Below are 23,197 nucleotides of genomic sequence, written 5' to 3' on the forward strand. Positions count from 1 at the left end.
AATAAAAATAATAAATAAAAAAATTTAAAAATGTGAGAATTTAGAAAAACATGAATAAAAGATATGACAAGAAAATGGGCTTCTGAAATGGAGAAAAAAGTGAAAAAAAAAAAAAATTTATTATGAGGATTTTATTATGTTCAAAATGTGTCGATATGTAAGGGAGATGCAGTCTTTATCAACTTTATGATTGCCGGAATTCTCAGTCAAATTTATGTAAACGGAACCTGAGATGAGACGTTTGGTGTGGTTGGGGACAGTGGCAAGAATGGAAGGATTGTCGAAATTAAAATTATGATTCAGGTTTAATGCGTGTTCTGATAATTTTGATGTAAGTGGATTACAGGAGTTGATGGAAGTTTTATGCTGGGAAATGTGGTTCTTAAGTTGGTTTTTAGTTTCGCCGATATAGAAGGAATTGCAGCATGGGGTTGAACAGGGTAATATTCTAATATTACCATAATAATATTCTATTGGCCATTTTAAAACATTTTCCTCTTAACCCTAGCCACACTATCAAAATATGTTTTTATATGCTGGAAGTATTTGTTACAATTTATTTAAAGTGTTTTTCTCAGCAATTTTTTCACTAGATTTTTTTCAGTTTTAAATCTACAATATATAAATTAATATTATACACAAGATTTATTTTTTTAAAAACATATATTACTATTAAAATTATGTAAAGTAAGAGATTTTTCATTCATATTTGGACTATTCAATAAGCAAAATTTATTATTTTTGGAAACTAAATTAGAAACAAATTTTAAATTACCTTATTTTTAATCTCCAGAAAAACATTATGGGGATTGTTACTTCTTTCTTTTCTAGCCAAAGTTTCACAATTTAGTTCACAATGAGACTTCTATTGATTTTCTGTAATGTTAAAGAAATGTGTAATTTATATATGTGTGTATAAAATAAAACTGTTAAAATTTTGTTATCATTACGTAATTATATTTTAAAAATGGTCCAAAAGGTTTTTCCTTGATATTTAATAGTCAAAAATGAATCCCAATAAAAACAAAAACAAACAACCGCAATAAAGTTGTTTATTCTAAAAAAAGAATTGTAAATATGAAATACTAAACTTAAAGACTTTGACACTATTAAGAATGTCCCCAACCCAACTATATCCTTCAGTCGAAGCTATTTAGTTAATTATCCAATTATAATTAATTTAAAGAAAATATCTTATTTTACTAATACATTTTTTTTTTATTCTTAATTTGGATAAAGGCTTAGTCCTTAATAGTCCAAATTTATGGAGTATGAATTGAATTACATCATGAACTAGCAAGGAAAATTTAATTTGTATTATAAATCATCAAATATTTATATAAACCAACATGTTCCTATTTATCTTGAGAGGGCAGGAAAAACAAAACGAGTCAGAAAATGGTGATTAAGAGTAGAGTTTTAACCGCTGCAGAATATTTTGAAATTAAACAGATTCTTCTACCAAAATATTTGTTTTACATAGTAGATTAAAGAAACTATCTACATAGGGCAATTAAAGTAATAAAAGTCTGAATTTCAAAATGTTTAACAATGTATAACATACTTAACCTATTTCGGTCATTTTCTGAATCAAACTATTTGCCATATTTTGATAAGTGTTTAGTATTAACTGGTAACTATTCCTTGAAATGTACTCGGACCTTCTATTCCGAAAAATATGTAATGGTCAAACAATTTCAAATGATCTTGTTCTTAGATTTCAGGTCAAATGGAAAATACATACTAATACACCATGTTGAATAGAGAAAATTACTGAAAAACAAAAATTCAACTTAGCCCCTTGTCAATATCCCATCATAATTATAAATACATAATATTTACGAACCAGCTGTGTCAGTTACATTTACTGGATAGCCATTTATATCTAAATGAGTTTGGACCAAATCTCTCGTCGTCCCGGGAATAGAGCTCACGATGGCAGCTGGTCTTTTGCCTGTAAACAAAAGACACTATTAATAAAGATCTTAATGATTTCGCCAAAGGGTAAAAACACATACATACACAAATACATATGTTCAGTATAACTTGCTTATTAGAAACTACTTGATTGTATGGAAACCTTTTCATTAAGAGGAAAAGTTGGTCATCCTAATAAATTATAATATAAGAACAAACACCTCAGCTATAAGAAACAAAAATTACCTGGTTTTATCTGAATAACAATTTTGGTTAAGACAATGAATATGATAAGACAACTACCAATCTTGGAGGAAATAAGTACACAACATGGTCCCGCCAGTTTAACACTAAAAATAGTAAAATTTCTTTAATTATTGTCTTGATACATTTAAAGGACTATAAACTTACACAAAATATTCATAAGACTACTTTTTCCCGAATTTGGGGCACCTAAAATAGTCATTTGGACACCTTTTCTGATTCTTTCACCCCTCCTTCCATCTTCAAGGTGCTTCTACGAGAAAAAAAACAAAATTAGGTAATTTAGCAACTACTTTCAATGAACCATTATATTTTGATCAAGAAGGAACATTGATAATTTAGATTAACTAAGGTAAGTCGGGACAACAGCATAGTGTAGATTTTGTAACTATATTTATTTTGTCATCTTAATGCTGACACATGTTGTTGTAGTGACACATTTTGTTCTGTTTTAAAATTTTGGATGTTATTTTCTTAAAAAGCGTATAGTGTGTAATTTCTCCTGATTTTAATAGTGTGCAAAGTTGGCTGCTATTAAATCAATTCAGCATAATTCCTCAACTGTTCTCAATTTTTTTTTTGCTAATTGTTAAGAAGTTGATGCTAAATAGGTTTAATTTAAGGGTTAAGTATTTATAATAACAATATTTTGAAGGTAACTTCTGCACATACCCCTTAACTTAAACTTTTTGCGTTGGGACAAGAGCTAAAGTAACAAGAGTTAAGATTTTATAGTATATTTTTTCATTTCTTTTATTTTCCCCATTTAACTACACAATTAAATTTTGCTATTATTCAGCTCTTTTAAAATTTCATATTATCTATCCCGTTTGTTATGAAAACTCACCTTAATATCAACAATCAAAGAAGTTATATTAGTGTTAATATTTTCAATAACATCTTTGTCAATATCCTGATCTTCGTCAAAGTCAATATAAGCTTCAAGATAAGCTAAGCTCTGAAACAAATGACAAACATTATTTAAATAATAATGACAAAAGCAAATAAATATTTGCTTGGTAATAGAGTACTAAATTGTTTAAATTGATAGCGAGAACCTGTTTTTTGTTTTTTTTAAAGATTTCTCTTTACAGATTACAAAGCCCATTAATATTAATGGGCTACTTTTTAAGATGAATCAGGAGGTTAATTAATTAAAGTAAATAAATAAGGATTGCTTTACTAACCAAACGGAAAATATATATCTAAATAATAAAAAACACCATAAAAAAAATTATAACTCTTTTATTTAATTAAATAAACAATTGTACATAACTATTAAACAGACAAACTAAAGGAATGAATTTTGTTTCATGGTAAATTATAACCTAAAATCTGAATTAAGAAGGGTATGACAATATAAAAAACAAAAAATTTCATAATTACAAAACTTGTAGTTTCAGAAGTGCGGAATCAGTTTCCCAGTGCTTCTAAAGCATAATTTTGGGCCCAGCCCACCAGAAAGTGATGAGACAAGGTAGAGAGTAAAAAAGAGAGAAGTACAGACGTTCGCCCACAGTCTAGATACTGTCTATTGTTCAATGTCTAGAACGTAATCCCTCATAGAGGTAGCTGGCTGTTAATACAAATGTTCTTCTGGTTGCTATAATTTGTAATCTTGCCTAAACACTACATAAGTACAATGAGTAGGTTTGTTTTCAATATAACACTATCTTTTTTTTACATTTATTATTACTGGTTGGCTGCTACAATCAAATTATTGAGCTTAACACCTGATAGTTCTTTCCTAAAATTTTATCATCAAAAGCAGCCTTAAGAAAATAAAGAACAGCCCAGCCTGAAGCCATTTCCACCAACAAGTGGGAATGGAGACTGGCCTTCCAGTCTGCTTCTGAAAATTGTTTTCGAGTAGGATTCATGATATAATAACACAAACTAACAAAAGATTTTAAGGAACTTTTATATATGTAATATCTATCAGATTCTAGGGCATTTAAGAAACTATCACATCACATCCTTTAGGATAATTTTAAATATGAAATAGTGTTAATAGAATTAATATTTAATATCATTTTAAAATAGGAAAAAATAACTTACTTTCATTAATTTATCAGACCATCCATTATATAAGCTATAGAGAACACCTTCCATCTGATGAAGGGCTTGCTTTCTCTGTATATCCGTTTCAGAATCAATTAAGGCAGACAATCCTTCAATAGATGTTAAATCCATTTTTCCAGAATAAAATGCTCTTTTTGTAAATTCTCCTAAATAACAAAATGTACTAGCTATAAATTTAAATCACAAGCACAAATCATTTAACAAAACATGAAAACTTTTCTTCTGATACATTAAAATCTTGTTTATCCATCCTATTCGGGACCAAGACATAGCCAGATAATCCGGAGAGTATGAAAGAAATAACTCCAATATTAATTTAAACCATACTTTACATAGAAATTAAAATGTAATACATAAGTGATATGTTTATTACAGTTGAATCTATGGTCAAGTGAGAGTTTCTACTGTAAATCTGATTTCATAAAAAAAAGAGAGACAGTAGACTCTGACCAGGAAAAAGTAATGTTCATCCAATAATCAGAACATCAAAATATCTACTAATTTAAATACATAAAACTATATAAATTTGGTTACAAATATCCTAGTTATTTCACAAGGCCTTCAAAATTTATAAATATAATACTTTTTTTTTATTCCTATGCCTCCGTGAAATGAATTTTGTCACTGTTGCTAGTCCAAGTGTCGTAGGGATGGAGTCAATTTTTGTTTTAAGAAAACACAACTATATTGGGTTGACGATATAACTCCATTACTTCCTGATTTTTCTTGTTCACTATAGTTCCAATTTTCTTATTTTTCTATAATCCCATATATTTTGGGAAAGGAAGGTACTCTGAAATTTTTTACATTAAATGCCTGATCAAGGATTGTTAAGCCTTTCACCTCTAGAGGATCTCATCTATATTTTCTTATCAGCATTTACTAAAAGACCAAGTTTAATTGCAGTATCCTGGAATTCTTGGAAAGCACCAGACGAGTTTCCTGCTGGTCAACATATGACAATATCATCTGAATAGACCATAGCTACGTGCTATCTCAAGGAAGATATATGGTCAGTAGCATGCTACCTTACAAAGATCGTAAAAAAGTATGCTTCTTAATACGTCTCATTATATTACTCTGGACCTATTGGAGTTTTGTGTTGTGGATGCTATATTAGTGAGCATATATACCCCGTGGAGGAGGGCTGGCCTCAGTATACTTTTGTAAATCAGTAATTTGAGGTAGAGAGAAAGGTTAAGTCAATATTCTACATGGATTAATCATAAATAGAATAACAGCAGACCTGGTTCAGCGGGTTGAAAATTATCAAGCTTTCCAAGAGCTTGAAGAACTGAAGAAACCACAGCACTTCCTCCATGTATTTGAAATTCACATGAATCTTCACCAGTGAAGCTATTGGGACCTGTAACAAGATTAATAATCAGCTAAAATATTTCTTCAATCATCAATTAAATTATAGCTAATAATAAATACTTTACTACTTATTTAGTCAATCCATAAATAAAAAAAAAATCAATATTTAAAACTTCTTCAAAAATCAATATTAAAATTTATATGAAATATATATTTTATATATATATGTTGACCGTATAACTTAAATATAAGAAGATGTTCAGGGTTGCAGTCAAAAAAGAACAAATAGTTTTAACTATTTAATGTCTGATGTTTCGCCCCGCTTTGCAGGGCTTCATCAGGGCTAAAAAGATACAAAAAACAACTAGGAACATAACAACAATAAGGACAAATATTATGTAAAAATTAGGTGATATGAAAATTATATAAATGTATGACAGCGCAGCGGTGGCACTGCAGTAAGGTACAATGCTACTAACTCTAAGGACCCTGGTTCAAATTTGGCTGGACAGAAAATTGTTGTAGCCCTGAGTCAGCCCTGTGGGTTCTGGAGCCCTCCTGAGGTCCACTCAAGCCTCATAAATTGGGTACCCTTAATTGGGTAAAAATCTGGCAGTGAAGCATGATTCTGACCAAATCATCTCCTTGCTTAGCCATTGGTCTAGTAACAGTACTTCCTTACAAAGTACTGCACCCCTGACCCTTCATGGATTGTAGCGGTACAGATTTTAATTTTAATCTTTTTTTTTTTAATATAAATGTACAAAAATATGTTAATGATTAAATATTTGTACCAAGCAAATCCTATATCTAATACAAATATATTTAAATGTAACTAAAAATGAATTTTTTATTTAAAATTTATTTATATATATGATGGCTCTACAGTCCTTGCAGGTCTTAGGTCCTCTGAGATTATCCTCAACCATTCTTTCATGTTAGTCTCATGTCTCCTCCATCCTTACCCCCAACCAGTGCAGGCTGCCTCCATGTCATCAAGCCACCTCAGACATGGTCTTCTTTCTTCCTGCAATTCATATTGCAGCTTTTTTGGTAGGTGATCCTCTGGCATCCTTACTAAATGATAGTCTGTACATCTCGTTAGTAACAGCTTCACTGCCAAACATGAGTAATTCTCTCTGTAGCTGCTGTTTGGTCACCAATGCCTGGTGTTTTGTGATTGTATTTCAATAGTATTTTGGCTGTATTATTTTGACTATCTCTTTGCTCTCTTACTTAACATATTACATGTAGATAAAATTTCTCTGTATTGTAGAATAATAATAAATAACAAAACAGATCCTTCTTCTTGATCATCCCTCTTTTGCCTCACCACAGAATGAGGAACTTTTCAGTAGACCTTAATCCAAAACTCTGTGTCCTATAGCAACTGTTTGCTCTTTTTACAGACAGGACTTTTCCTGTTATGAGCACCTTTTAGTCCTTCATTCCAAGCCTTCCTTTTCTGAATATGTGTTCAAATCTTCTGAAGCAATGTTCCTTAAGGATTCCTTATTCCTTTGAAGGATACAGATATTAAATTAAAGGTTTATAAGATTTATCCCCAAAACAATTAGGGCCCTGTTTCATAATAAAGTAAAAACTAATACTATTAGTTTTGTAGTTTGTACTTCCTACAGTTTTGCTAATAGTACTTTTGTATTTTTTAACTTCTATAATATCACTAATTATATAGTACATAATACCCAAGGGAGTGAGATACTCAGTGAATAACCCATTGTGCTCCTATCTTCTGGGCCTAGGTTCAAGTTTGGCTAAATGCAGAAAATTATTTATTCTGTTATATCATCCTTGGATCAATCCAAGGATGATATAACAGAATCCTGAGACCAGAAGACCCTCCTTGGGCATGGCCCAGCTCTATAAAGTGGTTATCCTTTAATTGGGAATAACCTGCTGGTTAGTGTGATCCTGACATCTTTCTCTCAAACAATCATTCTTTTGTACAATTTCTGTTCTAAAAAGTATCTCCTTATCAAGTACTCAGCCAAAGAGCCTTCATGGATTGAAATGGTACCTCCAATTTTTTTTATATCAATAATAGTTGTACCCACTACAAAGCAAAAAATATTAGTGCTTGTACTATGCATTTTGTATACTTGTAAATACAGGCTAATACATTTAGCTTTCATTATGAATAGTGTATCTTACAAGCAAGAGAGTTCTGAAATGCAGATGAAATGGTCTTTTGTTTGGTTAGGATCTTTTGAGTATGATGTCGAGGATAATTATCAAAAGGATTGAACATAAACTGTAACCTTCCCTCACACCAATATTGGAGAATTCTTGAGAAATGTGGTGGCACATTTTTATTCTTCTTTCAGTTTTGTAGGTCTGAAAAATGGAGTTTTAGTACCACTTTTACCCCCATTTACTGTAACCTCTGTTCAGTATCATTTTTCTTTACCCTATCAGGGGTTTTAGACAAGTCATTTTACTTTCAAAAAGATTATTAAGATAATGTTAAAAATTTAAATACATAATGATAATTTGTATAAATATTTAAAATCTTACTGTACCAGGGAACCATAACACTATGCCTTGATCCAATACTTCCTTGGTAATGGGATCAGAGAGTTTTTTTAATTTTGCCTTCCTAGGTGGAGGTAATTGTTTAAATCCACCGATTTCTGCTAAAGCTCTTTTTACATCTGGTCCAGATACTCGAATAACTGCCACACCACATTTTCCAAAACCTAAGTTTCAAAATAACAATCAGATATATATACATAAATTTGTACAGTTCTAAGTTCTTACGGGTTGCTCTTCAATTCTAAGTTGGTATGGGTTGAAAGTAAATAAAACGTCTGGAAATTATAAATATTAAGTACATAAATAGAACCCAAACAAATTTCACAAACATCATACCTGAGGATAGAGCAAAAATTGTAGATTTGTTTTTAGTCATCGATTTTCCATTTTTGTAGTAAAAACTAAAATTTCTCAAGTGCTTCAAACTAGAAATGCTCATGCCTTTATAAATATTACAGATCAAAATTAAAAACAGAATTATTAAGGATATTAAAAATAATCAAGTTTAGTCCTATTTAGAACAGAATACTCCAATACTTAAATGAAAGACAAGATAATCATATTAAAATTTAATTTAATTTAACATTAAATTATTTAATTTTGATCATGAAATTCAAACAAGTTCTGATAGTGTTTGATAACACCAAAGAGATCTCAAACTTTAGTTTTAAGCGCTCTGGTTTGAAGAGAACAATATTCTACTTTCACTAAGCATTTTTTAAATATAAATTTTCATTCAATAAATTTTCGAAATGCAAAATTTATAATGCGTGACACATAATTTGGTTTAAATTTCTTCTCTATGGAAACTTTGAAGCCTAATAAACGTAACTTCCCAAATTTCCCGCTGGAATGTGATTAATTTGTTATGATTTAAACATTTACTCCATGTCTTTTTATTGTAAATTTATTACACTCACATTAATTCATCTCGACAATGGGAACAAATTACATCTTTGGAAGAGATGCGAATTATATAGTGAATTCAATGTTATAAGCAAATAAGCAGACCATACGCTTCCAAGAGAAAGCTGTATCACTGAGATCAACTAACGATCGGTATAACCCAATCATATCTAGTATGTTTCAGTAATAACCAAAAGGGGATGCTTCACACAGTAAATATCAAATGATGGTTTGGGGCTAGAGATTAAATGAAATACCTCAGTAAGTGAAAAGAGGCGATCATGACTTATGAAAAAGAAAAACTAATCTTGAGCTGTGATACCTCCTGGCTCCAAAAAAAACTTTATACCATTAAAATAATTATGATATAAATTCTTCATTTTAGAGACATCTCGAAAGAATTTTCGAAGTCAAAAAACATTATGTAGGTATCCTACACAACAATGGTTGATGCGAGATTCTCTGGAATGCTTTTTTTGGAATATTAAAATCATATTGTTCATTTTTCTCCCAATGCTTGTTACCGCGATTCTATGAACACCCTCTAACGTTGAATGCTTGATGGTTGGATGCATCGTGTGGCCATGAGCACAACTAAGAGCTCCAAATGCTTAGAGGTGATAATTTGTCTTTCTGAACATTGGATCCAACCCTAGAATAAACGATCACAGAGTGAAGTAACTGCTTAAGAAATAACAACTTCTTGCGAATACTTATTGATAGGACATGCTCATTAATAATATAATAAAGTTAATAGATAGGTTGGGAGATTTTGTGCCACTTTTTAAAATTCAATTAAAAAAACAGGACATCTATTGGTGGTGAAATTTAAAGCATCTTCCTTCGAAGAAAAGGATCATAAAAACCTGTAAGAACAAAACAAAAAATTATAATTGGGAAATTGTTTGCCAATATTTTTTGTGTTCAAATATAATATATATTTTCTCAACAAAAAAAATGTATTTAATATAAATGTACACTAAAATAAATTCAAATTATGTATATATATAGATGATTTGCTTTCATAGTTGCACAATTGACGAAAAAGTTTTGATTTTATTTTAAATTTTACGTATGAAGATAATACGTACTAGACTGGGGTTACTTTCTCTTCCTGGGCGGTCATGCAAAGTGTCCCAAAGCAGGTAGCTTGTCAAAAATTGTCCCCATCAGTCCCAGGTACAGACTACTAAATATTTTAAACACAAGATAAAACAAATATATGTTTTGTTACACTATTAAAGAAAAGCAGGAATATATTGAATATAATTGAGATTGCTGTTGTAGTTATTGATGAAAGTATGTTAAAAAAATAAATAAATAAAAATCAGCACATTGAACGAAAACATCGGGAGAGTTAGCACCATATGTAAGGACACGTTCACTGAAGCCAAGGATCCCCAATGTCTAGTTTAAAACAACCATGTGTTTTTATTTTTTCCGATATTACGGCTCATTAAGAGATAGATAATTAAAAGTACATTTGAGTAATCCTTTACGTTAGCTCCCCAAAATGGCGGAAGACCATTTTTTTCCTGACCAGAATATACTGATCCCGGAGCCGAAAAGTGAAGGAGACAAATTCCCACCCGTTCATTTCAAAATGATTTACCAGCAACTTCTATAAACAACCTTATTATTATATTCAGATTAACTATTTAACAATTTTCTTGTTCTTATTAATTTAAAATGCAAGATAACCTTGTTATACATAATTGTGCAAGGACAGAAAGAAATTGTGAAAGGCGGTTAATATCGTAAACTAGTCGTCAATTGTCGGGTTCGTTCGGGTTATCTTAGTACACTCTGGTCAGAAAAAAAATGGTCTTCCGCCATTTTGGGGGAGTTAACGTAAAGGATTACCTTTCCATTGATCAATAATGCATTTAAATACACTCCAGGAAGAAGCAGGCGTGTAATAAATGTTTGAGACAAATTTAATAGAGATTAATAGAAGGAGAGAGAAAAATACTAGATTATTCTGAATATCTTTCTATAGTAACTTGTACTCACAAAGTTTCCATCAGTTTATTTACACACATACATACATTTCCTCAGTTGTCTCTTATGTGATAGTTAAAAATACTGGTTGCTTTTAGAGATTTGTATATCGTCAGTTTTATGAAAAAAGGCGACGAGAACGATAAAGAATCTACGTGTTAATGTCTTTGGAACATGTCGATTTTAAAATAAATTACGAACTTTTTTTTGCCAGATGAGCCACAATTCAAGCAAAAGTAGCGATATATTTTGATAATATCGAAAAAAGGTAAATCCTAAAATGTTCAAAAGTGGGTAGTTTCCACATCACCTAGTTTGAAAAATAGTGTTTGAATTAAGAACCTTCATACATTTTTTATATTTAAGAGAACTTGGAACATTCCTAATTTTGTCTCACATAGTTAAACTAGTGTAATCTAGTAAATAGAAAAAGAGAGTTAATTTTAATCATTTCTTATTATCAATAATTTTATTAATTAAATATTGACTCGTTCCATTTTGTATTATTTATATATTAAATGCGAAATCATTTGATTGAATTTAAAACTGTATAACATTAAGTATTTTCACATGGAAGAAAATAGTTGACCGAAGTATATGGTAGATGCATTTCACCCCACTTTGCAAGGCTGATGCCGAAATATATGACTGAATCATAAATCTGCCGTCATAAAAGTGCAATCACAAACCTTTCAGGATTGGTTCCCGAAAAGCTCTGCAAAGAGGGACGAAAATTTGGTTACATTTGAATTTTTTTTCTTAACTATTTCGTACCTTCTTTACCTGCAACCCGGACTTTTTTCCTATATTTTAAGTTATGGACCATTCTCCACAAGTCTTACAATTTCTACCAAAAAAAATTTTCGTTGCATTTTTTTCTTGGATTTCATTTTATTTCTTACCTTGTTAGTAATCTATTTTTTAAAAAGACCGCCATAGAAATTACTAGTTTATACGGTATATTAATTTTTTAAAAATTTATTGCAGGATTTTGAGGGAATAACGGAAAATTCACAATATTTATCAATGAACTAGCAGCCTTAATATCTCAAAAATCACCAAACTGTGTAGTAAAAAGTCATAACTTTTTAAAAAGCCAATTGACTTCATTACTAGAACAGTAAATTTATTTTGTTTACTGTGTTTTATTCAGTGAAACTGAAATTTATTTATTAATTGATCAGTCGTCTAATTAACTGCAAATGATTTTAAATGTAGATCGTCGGACTCTTGCTAGGCGACGCGAATATTTAAAATTTTAATAATTCCACTATCTGCTGATTGTCAATTTTGTATTTTACAAGTGCGGATATAAATAAAAAAAATTCCATTACTTCATAAGAATTTTCTTTATATTTAATTGGTCTGAGCAATTGAGAAACGAGATACCTACATATGAGTGTCAGTTTGAGTTTTCATAAGGAACAACGTAGAGTTAGTTGGCTTTCCTAACAACCCTGGATCGTGGTAGACTCCAGGGTTGTGGGCATTTTCAACTAAATGTCTCATGGTCTGCAATGTGATGGCTTAAAAAGTTCTGACTTTGAAATAAAGATTATAATTTCTAATGACGCATAAGTTAACCGTATAATTAGGTTTTAACTCACTCCTCAACGTTAGACGAAATCGGCCAGGGTTGTGAGGAAATAGGTGGAGACCCCAACAATTGGTTGCTAACCAGGCGAATAACATACAAGCTATCAAAACCTAGGAGGTTACAGACAGATTCGTTGGGAATGTCCTAGTGTTCTCAACTGGAGTATTTTTTCTATCATGCACGTTCTGCAGAATTGGCGGAATTTTCAAACGGTCCAGGATGGTACGTTGAAAATATGAGACAGACATGTATTATGATGTAAAATCGAAACGGTGAAGATAAATTCATTTTCCTTAAAGTAAGAAATCTCGCCCTGATTATTTTTTGTCTCTCTAGCATGTTAGTCGGAGCATTCAGATATGTAAAAGTTAAACCTGAGGAAGTCTATGGTTGTAAGGAAATCAAACTTTGAGAATTTTTTTATTAGCTGTTACTGCAACAAAACAACTATTTCAGCTGAGTGAGTTTGTAGTACTGCCTCTTCCTAAATAAAGGTTTTTTTCATATTCAGATATTAATAGTAGAGACCAACAAAGACATAGGGACACAAATCGTACATTGAAGAGAGAATGACCCTTATCTATGTGCTTATGTACAATTCAGTAAATTATTCTAATTCTAGAATCCCCCAATTTTTAAATATTTATTTTATTATTATTTTTAAAAAACTGACATTTTGATGAAAATAAGATATACACCTAGCGTAACATTGGATTAAGAAAAAAAAAATACTCAAAACCAAACTATTCAATATTATGAAATTATTTCTTTTTTATTTCTTATACTATGTTTATTGATATAAAATGTAATATTTTAGGTGATTCATAAGTGCAGTAGGTAATATAAACAATTTTTGATTTTCCCTCTCAAAATTCACAAAATACAAAGAAATTTATTGTATACATATTACAAAAATATGGATTAGAAGTTGCCTCAATATACTTTGAATCTTTAAATATTTTATTAGTAATCGAATACTCCATCAATAATATCAAAGCAAACCTTGTTAGGCCATCTTAAATAAGACTAGCCCCAAATAACGAATTGAACCCAGGCCTAAGTCATGAATGGGCCGTAGTCAGTGCTGCTGTCAGTGGCACGTCGTGCAAACAACTTTTATTCAATTCGCAGGTAGTGCATTGGCAAGTTGAAGTCAAATCAGTTGCTGTCATTCCTTCCCGCAGTGAGTTAGGCTCTATTTAAAGTAGGCTTATAATTTAAGTGTTGTCAATTATTAAACGAATCACTTTTTGTTTACCAGCTTACGGGTCCTACGAGTGTTCAATTTTTTTTTTTCAGTTGCTGATTTGACTGAGTAAAGTCAGCTGGTTTTTAAGAACTATCTTCAAGATAGAAGATGGCGGCGCTGGTGGCAGGTGTTCAGTATGGTTTAACTTCACAAGAACATTTTAATGAAAATAAGTCTTTAATATTTGTGAAACTCACAGATTCTGCAATTCGTGCAATAGAAGAATACTTGAAAAATAGGGTGAGTACAATTTTGGATTTTTTAGGCGTTTCTTCTTTATAGAGCTGTTTATTTTTTGTGATGGTGTAACAGTTGTTTCAGAATGATATGTCGCCATATTTATACTACTGTCCATACGGATAGGTATTTTTATATTATTTGGTTGATTGTCATGTCATTTTGAATAGTTGATTGATTTTATAAGTTGTTCCTTTTGTTGGTTAGAGTATTGCTGCATTATTTCCAAAATACTTTCCTGGTTTTTGTAGTGTCACCAAACTATTATTTCTTATTTCTGTATTATCTTTAATTCGATTTATTTTATTCTATTTTTATGCTGACTTTAATTTTACTCCCCCATGGATAAAGAACCTGCTGTAGAGAGCTTCCATTTTATTTCTCTTTTATTTTATCTTTTTTTTTTTTTTAAATTGATTGGATTCTCTAACAATTCTAGTTTTCAATATTCATCTTTCATTAAATTTGGATAACTTATTTTCTTGTTGTTCTCACCTATTGAATTTCATTTGAGAACAATTGATATACTTTTGCTTTTGAACAGTTTGTAAAAAGTGCTAACAATATTTTATAGGTGTTATTTTTTAAGTTATAGAATTGTTATACATTGTAATATCTTTTAAGTCAATTTATTCCAATATAAATTATAGTTGTGATTTTTCTTCTTTTGATTCAGCTTTCAACAAAGTTATGTTAAAAGTTTATGTTATAATCTTTTGATATTGTCGTTTAATTTGTAGTATATTTTTGACAATATAGATTATTAAATTATACATAACAAAATTGTTCTGTGAGTTACATAATTTGTGGGGAATTATTTTTCAATCAGTTATTTTCCATCTATATCTCTTGGCTTTTTGGGAATTTCAAACTAAATCTTGATGTTTTAATGATTATTCATATGGATTTTTCCAATTTTCAAGCAACATGTATGGCCTCCTTGACTTTCTTTCTCTAGCCATAAGGTGTATATTTGTAGTCTTTTTTTTTCTTTTTTTTTTTATGTCTCCTTCCAAACCTTCTTCTTTTCTTGGAACTGAAGATTATTATTAGGTCTCATTTCTTCTTAATTTCTGTTATGGCCTTCACTTTTGTCAATTATTAATAAATATAACTAAAATGGAATTACCTTTGACTAAAATGGCTACAATTATGTATAACTATTATTATCAAAGGGTGTCGAACATTTTTTATATTCATTAGAGATTTAGGTTCTTCTTGATTGAAAATTTTATTGTTAATTGCATTATTGGTTTATCAAATGCCCTTAATTCAATGTTACTGGCTTTCAATGAAGGACTAATTTTTTTCCTATTCATGGTGATTATTATTCAATAATTTTTAGTTTAAACTTAAGTATAAGTTTTTTCTCTAAATTTTATATTTATCTTATTGGTGTGTCCTCAATGTTTTCTCTTGTGGGGGTTGGTTTACTTCAAAGCAGGTTCAATTTTGTTTTTCAAACAAACAAGATTCACAATAATCTCAGTTTTTAATTTGAAGCAAAGAAAGTTTAGTAAATATTTGTGTTAAAGAAGATTGTTGTGCGAGCGTGTTTATTTTATTTTACATTGCATTTTAGTCTGTTTCCTCTTAAATAATTTAAACTGTCTATAGGATTCTCCCAAGTGATATTGCCTGATTATCAAACATTTTATCTTTTCAAGACTAGTAAACTCTGTTAATTACATATCTCTTCCTATGCTCTTATAAATGATCATGGAGGCATTAGGCTTTCCTCAGTTGTATTTTATTTTTTTTTTTTTTCATATAAGCATTCATATGCTAACATTATTTATGAGATGAGATTAGATCCATTATGTTTTATGGTATGAAAATATTTTTTCATGAAATATTAAGTTCTTAAATCCTGAACTGGATAGTATGGAAATTTCTCCAGAAATTCTTTGAGTGATTGGTTATTTTGTAACTTTTATCAATTTTTACCAGATTTATAATAAATATGGTTATCATTCAACTTATCCTTATTGGTTTCTGCTTAAAAATACTTGGTTATTCATTTGTCCTAGTTTAGGAAAACTTATTACTAATTTTTTGTCTTGTTATTTCTTTTAAATACCTTGGTTTTTTATTGAAATAATTTTACTAAGACTACAGGAAATAAATAAAATATATCTGTGGAAATAGGACTTTATTGTTGATAATTAATTTGATTATTTAATGATTGTTCAACAAATTAATAAGGGAGTTATTGAAAATTTCTTATGTTCATTGCTTGAACCATTTAGTTGGCAATAATTTATTTGTTTATCTGAATATATACGTACTGGGTCATATTAATTATGGAATGAGCTAAAAAATCCTCATTTAAATTATAAATCTACAATTTATTTTGTATGACATTCCTTTCAAAACTATTATGATTATCAATATATATCTATATATAATAAAATATAAAAATCATAATGGCTGCCACTGTTTATTTACCGTTATCAGATATTAACGATTGTGATTTATTATTTTTATTTTATTATATTTTTTGTTATCTCTTTTTAAGATAAGATTATGTAGAAATTCCAGGTTGTCAGTTAAATTGCACTGTTACTTAAATAGTTCACTTTTTTCAAGTGTTTTGTTTCTTAGTTTTATAAAAATTTAAAAAATAGAATTTTAAAATAAATTAAATTAATTGATTTTTAACCCCATTTAATTTATAAATTAATCATTAGATTATATAGATTCTTTCAGATGAATTCTTATTATTGTCAATTCAAATACTATTATCTTTTCTATTATAGTTTCTAATAAATCTTAAATTAGAGATAAAATTTGTTTGGAGTATTCTACATTAATCTAACGATGTTGTTATTACCTCATGATAAAAAAACAACTTTTGAATCACTGTTGATATTGAGGTGTTTTTTAATCAAATCAGTAGTTATGGTTTTGTTAGTATCGCTTGTGAATCAAATTGTATTTTCTTGAATTTTATATATAATTTACACAATTATATTTGGTTTATTTAGAGGTTGGCAAAGTGTTATTTTTAAGAAAGTCTTCTTTTATATTTTTCTGATTTGGATTTCATAATATATTAATCATTTCTCATAAATTGATTATTATTTTAATTTGTTTTTTTTTTATTTTAAAGGATAGTTCTGTCCCTATGCTGTCTGCCAATCAGGATTTGTTGATTTTGTTGTGTTTGATCGATTTTCATGGAATTTTTATGATTTTAACAGAATATATCGCATCGATAATTTATTAAAAATTGTCATATTTGATTGTAAGTGGTGTAGGCATTGTATATGTGTTGCTTTTCAATAAAATAAATTAGTTACCAAATGATTATGGTTAAACACAAAAACTACTACATATTTTCTTTATTATTTGGGTGTTATAAAAAAATAAATAATAATTAATTAGGACATATTTAAAATATTTTTCTCGTCTCTGCTAGTAAAATTATTTTTCTAACTTATGATAGGTCTTAAATTTGTATTTGTATGAGATTTAGCTGTATCAAATTGAGTGATGTAACATTTGTTTAAAATGAATGTGATATTCTAAAATTGTATTTACAGTTAGTTTGGCCAGATTCATCCATTTAACTGTTTTGTTATTCTTATGTGGCATTGTAGTCTGGAATACAGTTGTTTTTCTGTTCTTTTATATCTGTCAATTTATTTTTAGAAAATTGAAAGTTTATCTTGTTAAATTGACATTATAACTTTCATTCCCAGTAACATTGTAATTATTACAGTGTTGGTTATCTCTATTGATTTTAATAATAGTACATCATGAAAATCATGATTTTACCTTTCTGATGTTAGTTTTAGATTATGGGCCCTGGTTTATCTTCTTCGATATCTGAATTTGGTTTTTTATGTTTTCTGTTGTGTTTGAACATTAGATATTTTTTATATGTTTTTAATTTATTTATATTAGAATTAGACCATTTAATAATTCATATATTTTAGCCTTTATGTTTATTTATTTAAATGGTTTATTTAATAATTCTGTTTTATTGCACAAATTTAATATTAAGTTATTTTCTATGTTCAAGGTTTTTGAAATTTATGTCAATAGTTATTGGGGATTAGGTGTATTTTATTTTGATTTTCTTTAGATTTAATATTGTTTTATTTTATTAAAGTAAAGAGAAGGTAAATACAGATTATTCACATGGCTTGTATAATGTAACCAAATATAAACAGTTTATATTATAAATAAGAATGTTTAGCTATCTAATAGTGGCACATTTGACGAATAAAAATATTTTGATTTTATTTTGAATCAGATATGTTTCAAAGATATTACTGGGGTTATTTTTTTATTGGGTTCTTCCTACTGACTATCCCAAAGCTAGTACAAATGTAGAAATTAACTCTAGTCTACAGTAAAATTTTATAATATATAAAATAGAAAGCAAAGTAGCAATATGAATTTATAATTGAAAAAACCAAGACTGGGATGGGCGTGTTTCATGACATTTTAGGAAAATAGGGATTTTCACTTTGATAAATATTGAAATACCCCTTTCTATATAGAACCTAGTTTAATGCGTTTTCCAGTCCAAAATTGGTATAAATAAAATTCAGTTTTTTTCTCAGATTAATGTTTTTGTAACAACACCTTACATTCATCTCTTCCTTATGCTGTTGCTGAATTCCTTAGCTGTGTAAACTTGTACCAATTTCACTGAATTATCTTAATGCTTTTATATCTTTATGTTATGTTTAATGGTCTCTCCCTCCCCCCTTACGATTTACGATCTATAAGATGGCTCACTCTTTCCTACGCTAAAGGACATAAAAGTCAGTTGATATAAGGAGAATAAAGTGCCTTATCGACCCCCAGCGATAGGTTTGACGTAGAGGCTCTCCGTTCTCAGCAGCTGTGCAAGGGAGGCATTCTTGCGTCACTGCTGCTCGCTCTTGACGTCACTCCATTCACTGCTCTCGCGCTCCTCATCATATACCTGTCACATACGAGATTAACACGTCGTTTATGTTAATTCATGTACTATCATTAAACTTTTTTCCTGATTAAATAAAAGTTTCTTAAATATCTCGAACCGCAAAAGTTTCCGCTCCTATTGGATCAATTCATTCATCCCATAAATTTTAGATTTGTCAAACAGAAGAGCGTTAAATTATACATTATACCAAACGAAACATTTCGCACTCTACTAGGTCAATTTGAATTTGAAATATAAAACAAAGTATCAATATTGATAATTATTGTCCATTGACCTTTTATTTGCCTTCAAACATCGCAAATTTAAGGTTTATTATTATCATTCCAATCCTAACACTATCCTCACCACGTATGCCGATGACACATTTGTGCTCGCTGTAAATAATAACCCATTAATCGTATCCCAAAATCTCAAATCCCATATCACAGCCCTCGAAGAATGGTGTCGTAATTGGAGGATTAAGATAAATTCCAACAAATCCCATCAAATCACCTTTACCCTTCGTCGTAAACATACTGACTGCCCTACAGTTTCATTTAATGATGTTAATCTTACCCCTGTCGAACAGATCCGCTACCTTGGACTACATTTGGACAAACGATTAACCTGGAATCCTCACACAAGACTGAAAAGACAGGAAACTGCACGTCGATTTCGACTATTACAGCACTTACTAGACAAACGGTCTAAACTTCCAACACATTACAAAAGACTGATCTACATGACTGTAATAAGGCAAATCTGGACATATGGAGTTGAGCTTTGGGGCTCCACTAAAGCTTCGAATTCCTCTCGTATTCAATCCTTACAATCCAAAATCCTTCGTAAAATCCTCAATGCTCCTTATTTTGTCACAAATAAAATCATACATAAAGACCTTAATGTTCCCTATGTAACCGATCTAGCCCGAACCAGATATCACTCCTTCCATTATAAACTCCCTAAGCACTCAAACCCCCTTGTATCCTCTTCCATTCCTGTCAATCCTCCAAGGCGCCTGAAAAGAAGATGGCCACAAGACCAGCTAATGTAAAATGTCATTAGAGTGCTACAAATGAGTAGTTTCTCTACACGCCTGTAACACTCCAATTTAACTTAGATCAGATTTACTAAATGTATTATTATGTACAGTTGTAAATAGCAATAAATAAATATTTAAAAAAAATATATTATCAATAGAAAGAGAGAATACTCACTTTTCTAACGGTGCCAAAGTATTTGAACTCGGTCGAGAAATAAATTTCCAATTGGATCTAAGAAACTTTGCTAACAATTCGCTCTCTCCGGCTAGTGAGCAATTTTTTAATTTTTTTTAGATTTGTATTGAAAGATTATTTTTTTTGGCGATGTATGTATATATAATATATGAAGTTGGTTTTTATTATAATTTTTTTAAACTGCATTATTTATTTTTTCTATTTTATAGCAATTAAGGTGTTAATTTTATTTCCTGATCTTAAAATGAAAATGACTATAATATAGTCGATGGGCATTATTTGCCTTGAAATTAACGAAACTTATGAATTGAAAGATATTTTTCGTCGAGCACTGCGTTTAAGAGCTTACCCTAATAGCCTTAAAGCCCTATACTTATTGGATTTGTTGTAAAAATATACATAAATGAATTTACATCTTATTATCTAACAGATGCAATTTTTAACAATGGAGTCTGAATTACAAATATTTTCTAATCTGTTAAAGAATTCTCGCCCCTGACCGCAATTGTTCCACTCAAAGTCCTTGAAGGTTTGGTTCTTAATTTAGAAAATTAAAAAATAAAATTTACGACCTTAAAAAGCAATTAAAATGTCAATCCTTAATTTTCATTTTCTTTTATATGAGTATTTGCCTTTTATTTAACTTTTTTTCTGGAAAACCGGCGATTATAAGAATTAAAATAATTTTTTAACCTAATTATGATTAAAAGTAAAAAAAAATTCTGTAGATTTCATAAGAATTTATCTCCTTACTAATTTATTGTTTTTGTATTTTTTAAAATTATATTTTGCTTCACTTTTTGCACTAGGTCGGTTTTATGCAATGTTAACAATAGGAATAATATATTTTTTTATTAAAAAATTAAACGAAAATTATTAAGTCCAGTCTTGAATTTCCCTTGGTTCTCAATATTGGTTGATTTCTATTGATCTTTATTCGAATTTACTGTCACAACTGTGAAACTACCTTGTAGATAACGATTCTAACTATCGATGTTTTGACTATACGCGTATCGTATATCGATTCTTTAGAAGCTTAAGTGATTTGAGCACTAGACTAAGTGATTGTACCACGTATGTTTTATTGCCAAGAATAGTGTTAAATTGCTCAGTACGCAATGTTACTTTCCTACTGTAAGTAAACCTCCAAGCTATTTATATTATATTTTATACTTATTATGTTGTTAAAGATATAATACTACCCTTAACGACTGGAAGTGTAAGAAACGTAAGTCATATCATTAGCAAATACAGTTCCGGCCTCCTTGACTTCTAGGTCACTTTAATTAGTATCTCCATGTAGTATTTATTAAATGTCCGTATTTTGGAGTTCTAAATGCGTTTTAAAATAGTTTTTAGGAATTGCAGACAATGATTAAAACGCTTAGTAAGTTCAATAAATTAAACTTACTGTATGTTTTATGTTGAACGCACTCTCCAATCAACTTCATATAATTACATCTATCAAAATTTTCGTTCTATAAACATATTTTATTAATGTACTAATTTAATAAACGCTAAACAGAACTGTAAATATTCGAGGTATAGGCCAAAACGTAGGTGAGAGTTAAAGTTTATTTAACGTGTCTACAGACAGATAATTTCTTTATTCTGGAATTAAAAAAAAAAATTGCTATTTTTTTTAATAATCCTTAAGGTTATTGTAGTTGAACATAATTGTTTTGCCCAGTAAATTTTTTTTTTCTTTCCGAAAATATAGTTCTTTAATTAAAATAGATCGTATGAATATTTTAGTAATTTTTAAATATTTATTTATTGCTGTTTACATCTGTACATTATAATACATTTAGTAAATCTGATCTAAGTTAAATTGGAGTGTTACAGGCGTGTAGAGAAGCTACCCATTGGTAGCACTAATGACATTTTACATTAGCTGGTCTCGTGGCTATCTTCTTTTCAGGCACCTCGGAGGATTGTCACGAATGGAAGAGGATGCAAGATTAGAAACTAGGGGGTTTGAGTGGTTGGAGAGTTTATAATGGAAGGAGTGATATCTGGTTCGGGCTAGATCGGTTGCATAGGGAACATTAAGGTCTTTATGTATGATTTTATTTGTGACAAAGTAAGGAGCATTGAGGATTTTACGAAGGATTTTGGATTTTAGTAATTAAAATAATTTTTATCTAATATTTCTTTTTATTACCCAAAATGTATTCATCCATTCCTTAAACTGTGCGTTTGCGCATATTGAATTGTTTTAGTATGTTATTTTGATTTTTTTTTTTAAGAATTAATTTAGTATTTTTTACTAAATTTTATAGGCCACTTTATATTATCAATTTTACTATTTTCTCCAAAACGATTTAAAATAAACCCGTTATTTATTTAAATTTGCAATTAAACTATATTTAATATCAACTGATAGTCGTACCTTCATTGAAATAGTTTGACAGGGCTTAAATGAGTTCTTAATTTTTTTAATATTAAAAAATTAATTTGGTTCAGGAACAAAATTTCTTATTCGCAAAAAAATCATTTATCTCACTTTGCCTCTCACCCACACCTGTTAAACTGTTCCTAAAAAATAAAAAATAAAAATTCATTTACATTATTTTTCCTTGTTGGGATTTGCATAATGTTTATCATATCTCATCGACGGATTCTTGTTTCTTAGGAAACAGGTAGAATTATATCTTTTTTATTGTCCAATTATGTAATTGTTTCTGATTCAGTCTCTTTTGCTGATATTTGCTCAATTCTGTTAAAATACATTTTAACTCTTATTTCATGTGGCCTGTTTTAGTTCTTTTGACATTATTTTCAGTTATTCGACCAGATTAATTAAACTTGAGCAATTTGGATTTTTTTTTTTCTTTAGAGAGGTTGAAGGTGTTTAGTAAAACGCTAAGAATTTCGGGAATTGGTAGCTGGTTTATTAGCTTTGCTGTTTTGAC

At 29.5% G+C, this 23,197-nt stretch overlaps 2 protein-coding genes across 3 annotated transcripts in view; one reads left to right on the plus strand and one right to left on the minus strand.

Moving 5' to 3' along the window:
* Positions 1-8,756, minus strand: part of LOC106682658 (tRNA modification GTPase GTPBP3, mitochondrial) — a 16,825-nt gene extending 8,069 nt beyond the window's left edge. Inside the window, exons 1-7 of the mRNA XM_014423646.2 lie at positions 8,470-8,756; positions 8,121-8,297; positions 5,510-5,629; positions 4,240-4,409; positions 3,029-3,139; positions 2,329-2,434; positions 1,847-1,954 (exon numbers count right to left, since the gene is read on the minus strand). Coding sequence (XP_014279132.1) covers positions 1,847-1,954; positions 2,329-2,434; positions 3,029-3,139; positions 4,240-4,409; positions 5,510-5,629; positions 8,121-8,297; positions 8,470-8,572 — 895 coding nt within the window. The 5' untranslated portion in view covers positions 8,573-8,756. The remainder of the gene's footprint in view (positions 1-1,846; positions 1,955-2,328; positions 2,435-3,028; positions 3,140-4,239; positions 4,410-5,509; positions 5,630-8,120; positions 8,298-8,469) is intronic.
* A 5,208-nt stretch (positions 8,757-13,964) lies between these two features.
* Su(Tpl) (Suppressor of Triplolethal) overlaps positions 13,965-23,197 on the plus strand; it is a 101,144-nt gene continuing 91,911 nt past the window's right edge. Inside the window, exon 1 of one of the 2 annotated variants that reach the window (XM_067052240.1) lies at positions 13,965-14,126. In XM_067052240.1, the coding sequence (XP_066908341.1) occupies positions 13,995-14,126 (132 nt within the window). In that variant the 5' untranslated portion in view covers positions 13,965-13,994. The remainder of the gene's footprint in view (positions 14,127-23,197) is intronic. The other variant, XM_067052241.1, reaches the window with a different exon arrangement.

This window comes from Halyomorpha halys, unplaced genomic scaffold (genome assembly GCF_000696795.3).
Source record: "Halyomorpha halys isolate HHAL.00 unplaced genomic scaffold, Hhal_1.1 Scaffold433.1, whole genome shotgun sequence".
Classification (NCBI taxonomy): Eukaryota; Metazoa; Arthropoda; class Insecta; order Hemiptera; family Pentatomidae; genus Halyomorpha; species Halyomorpha halys.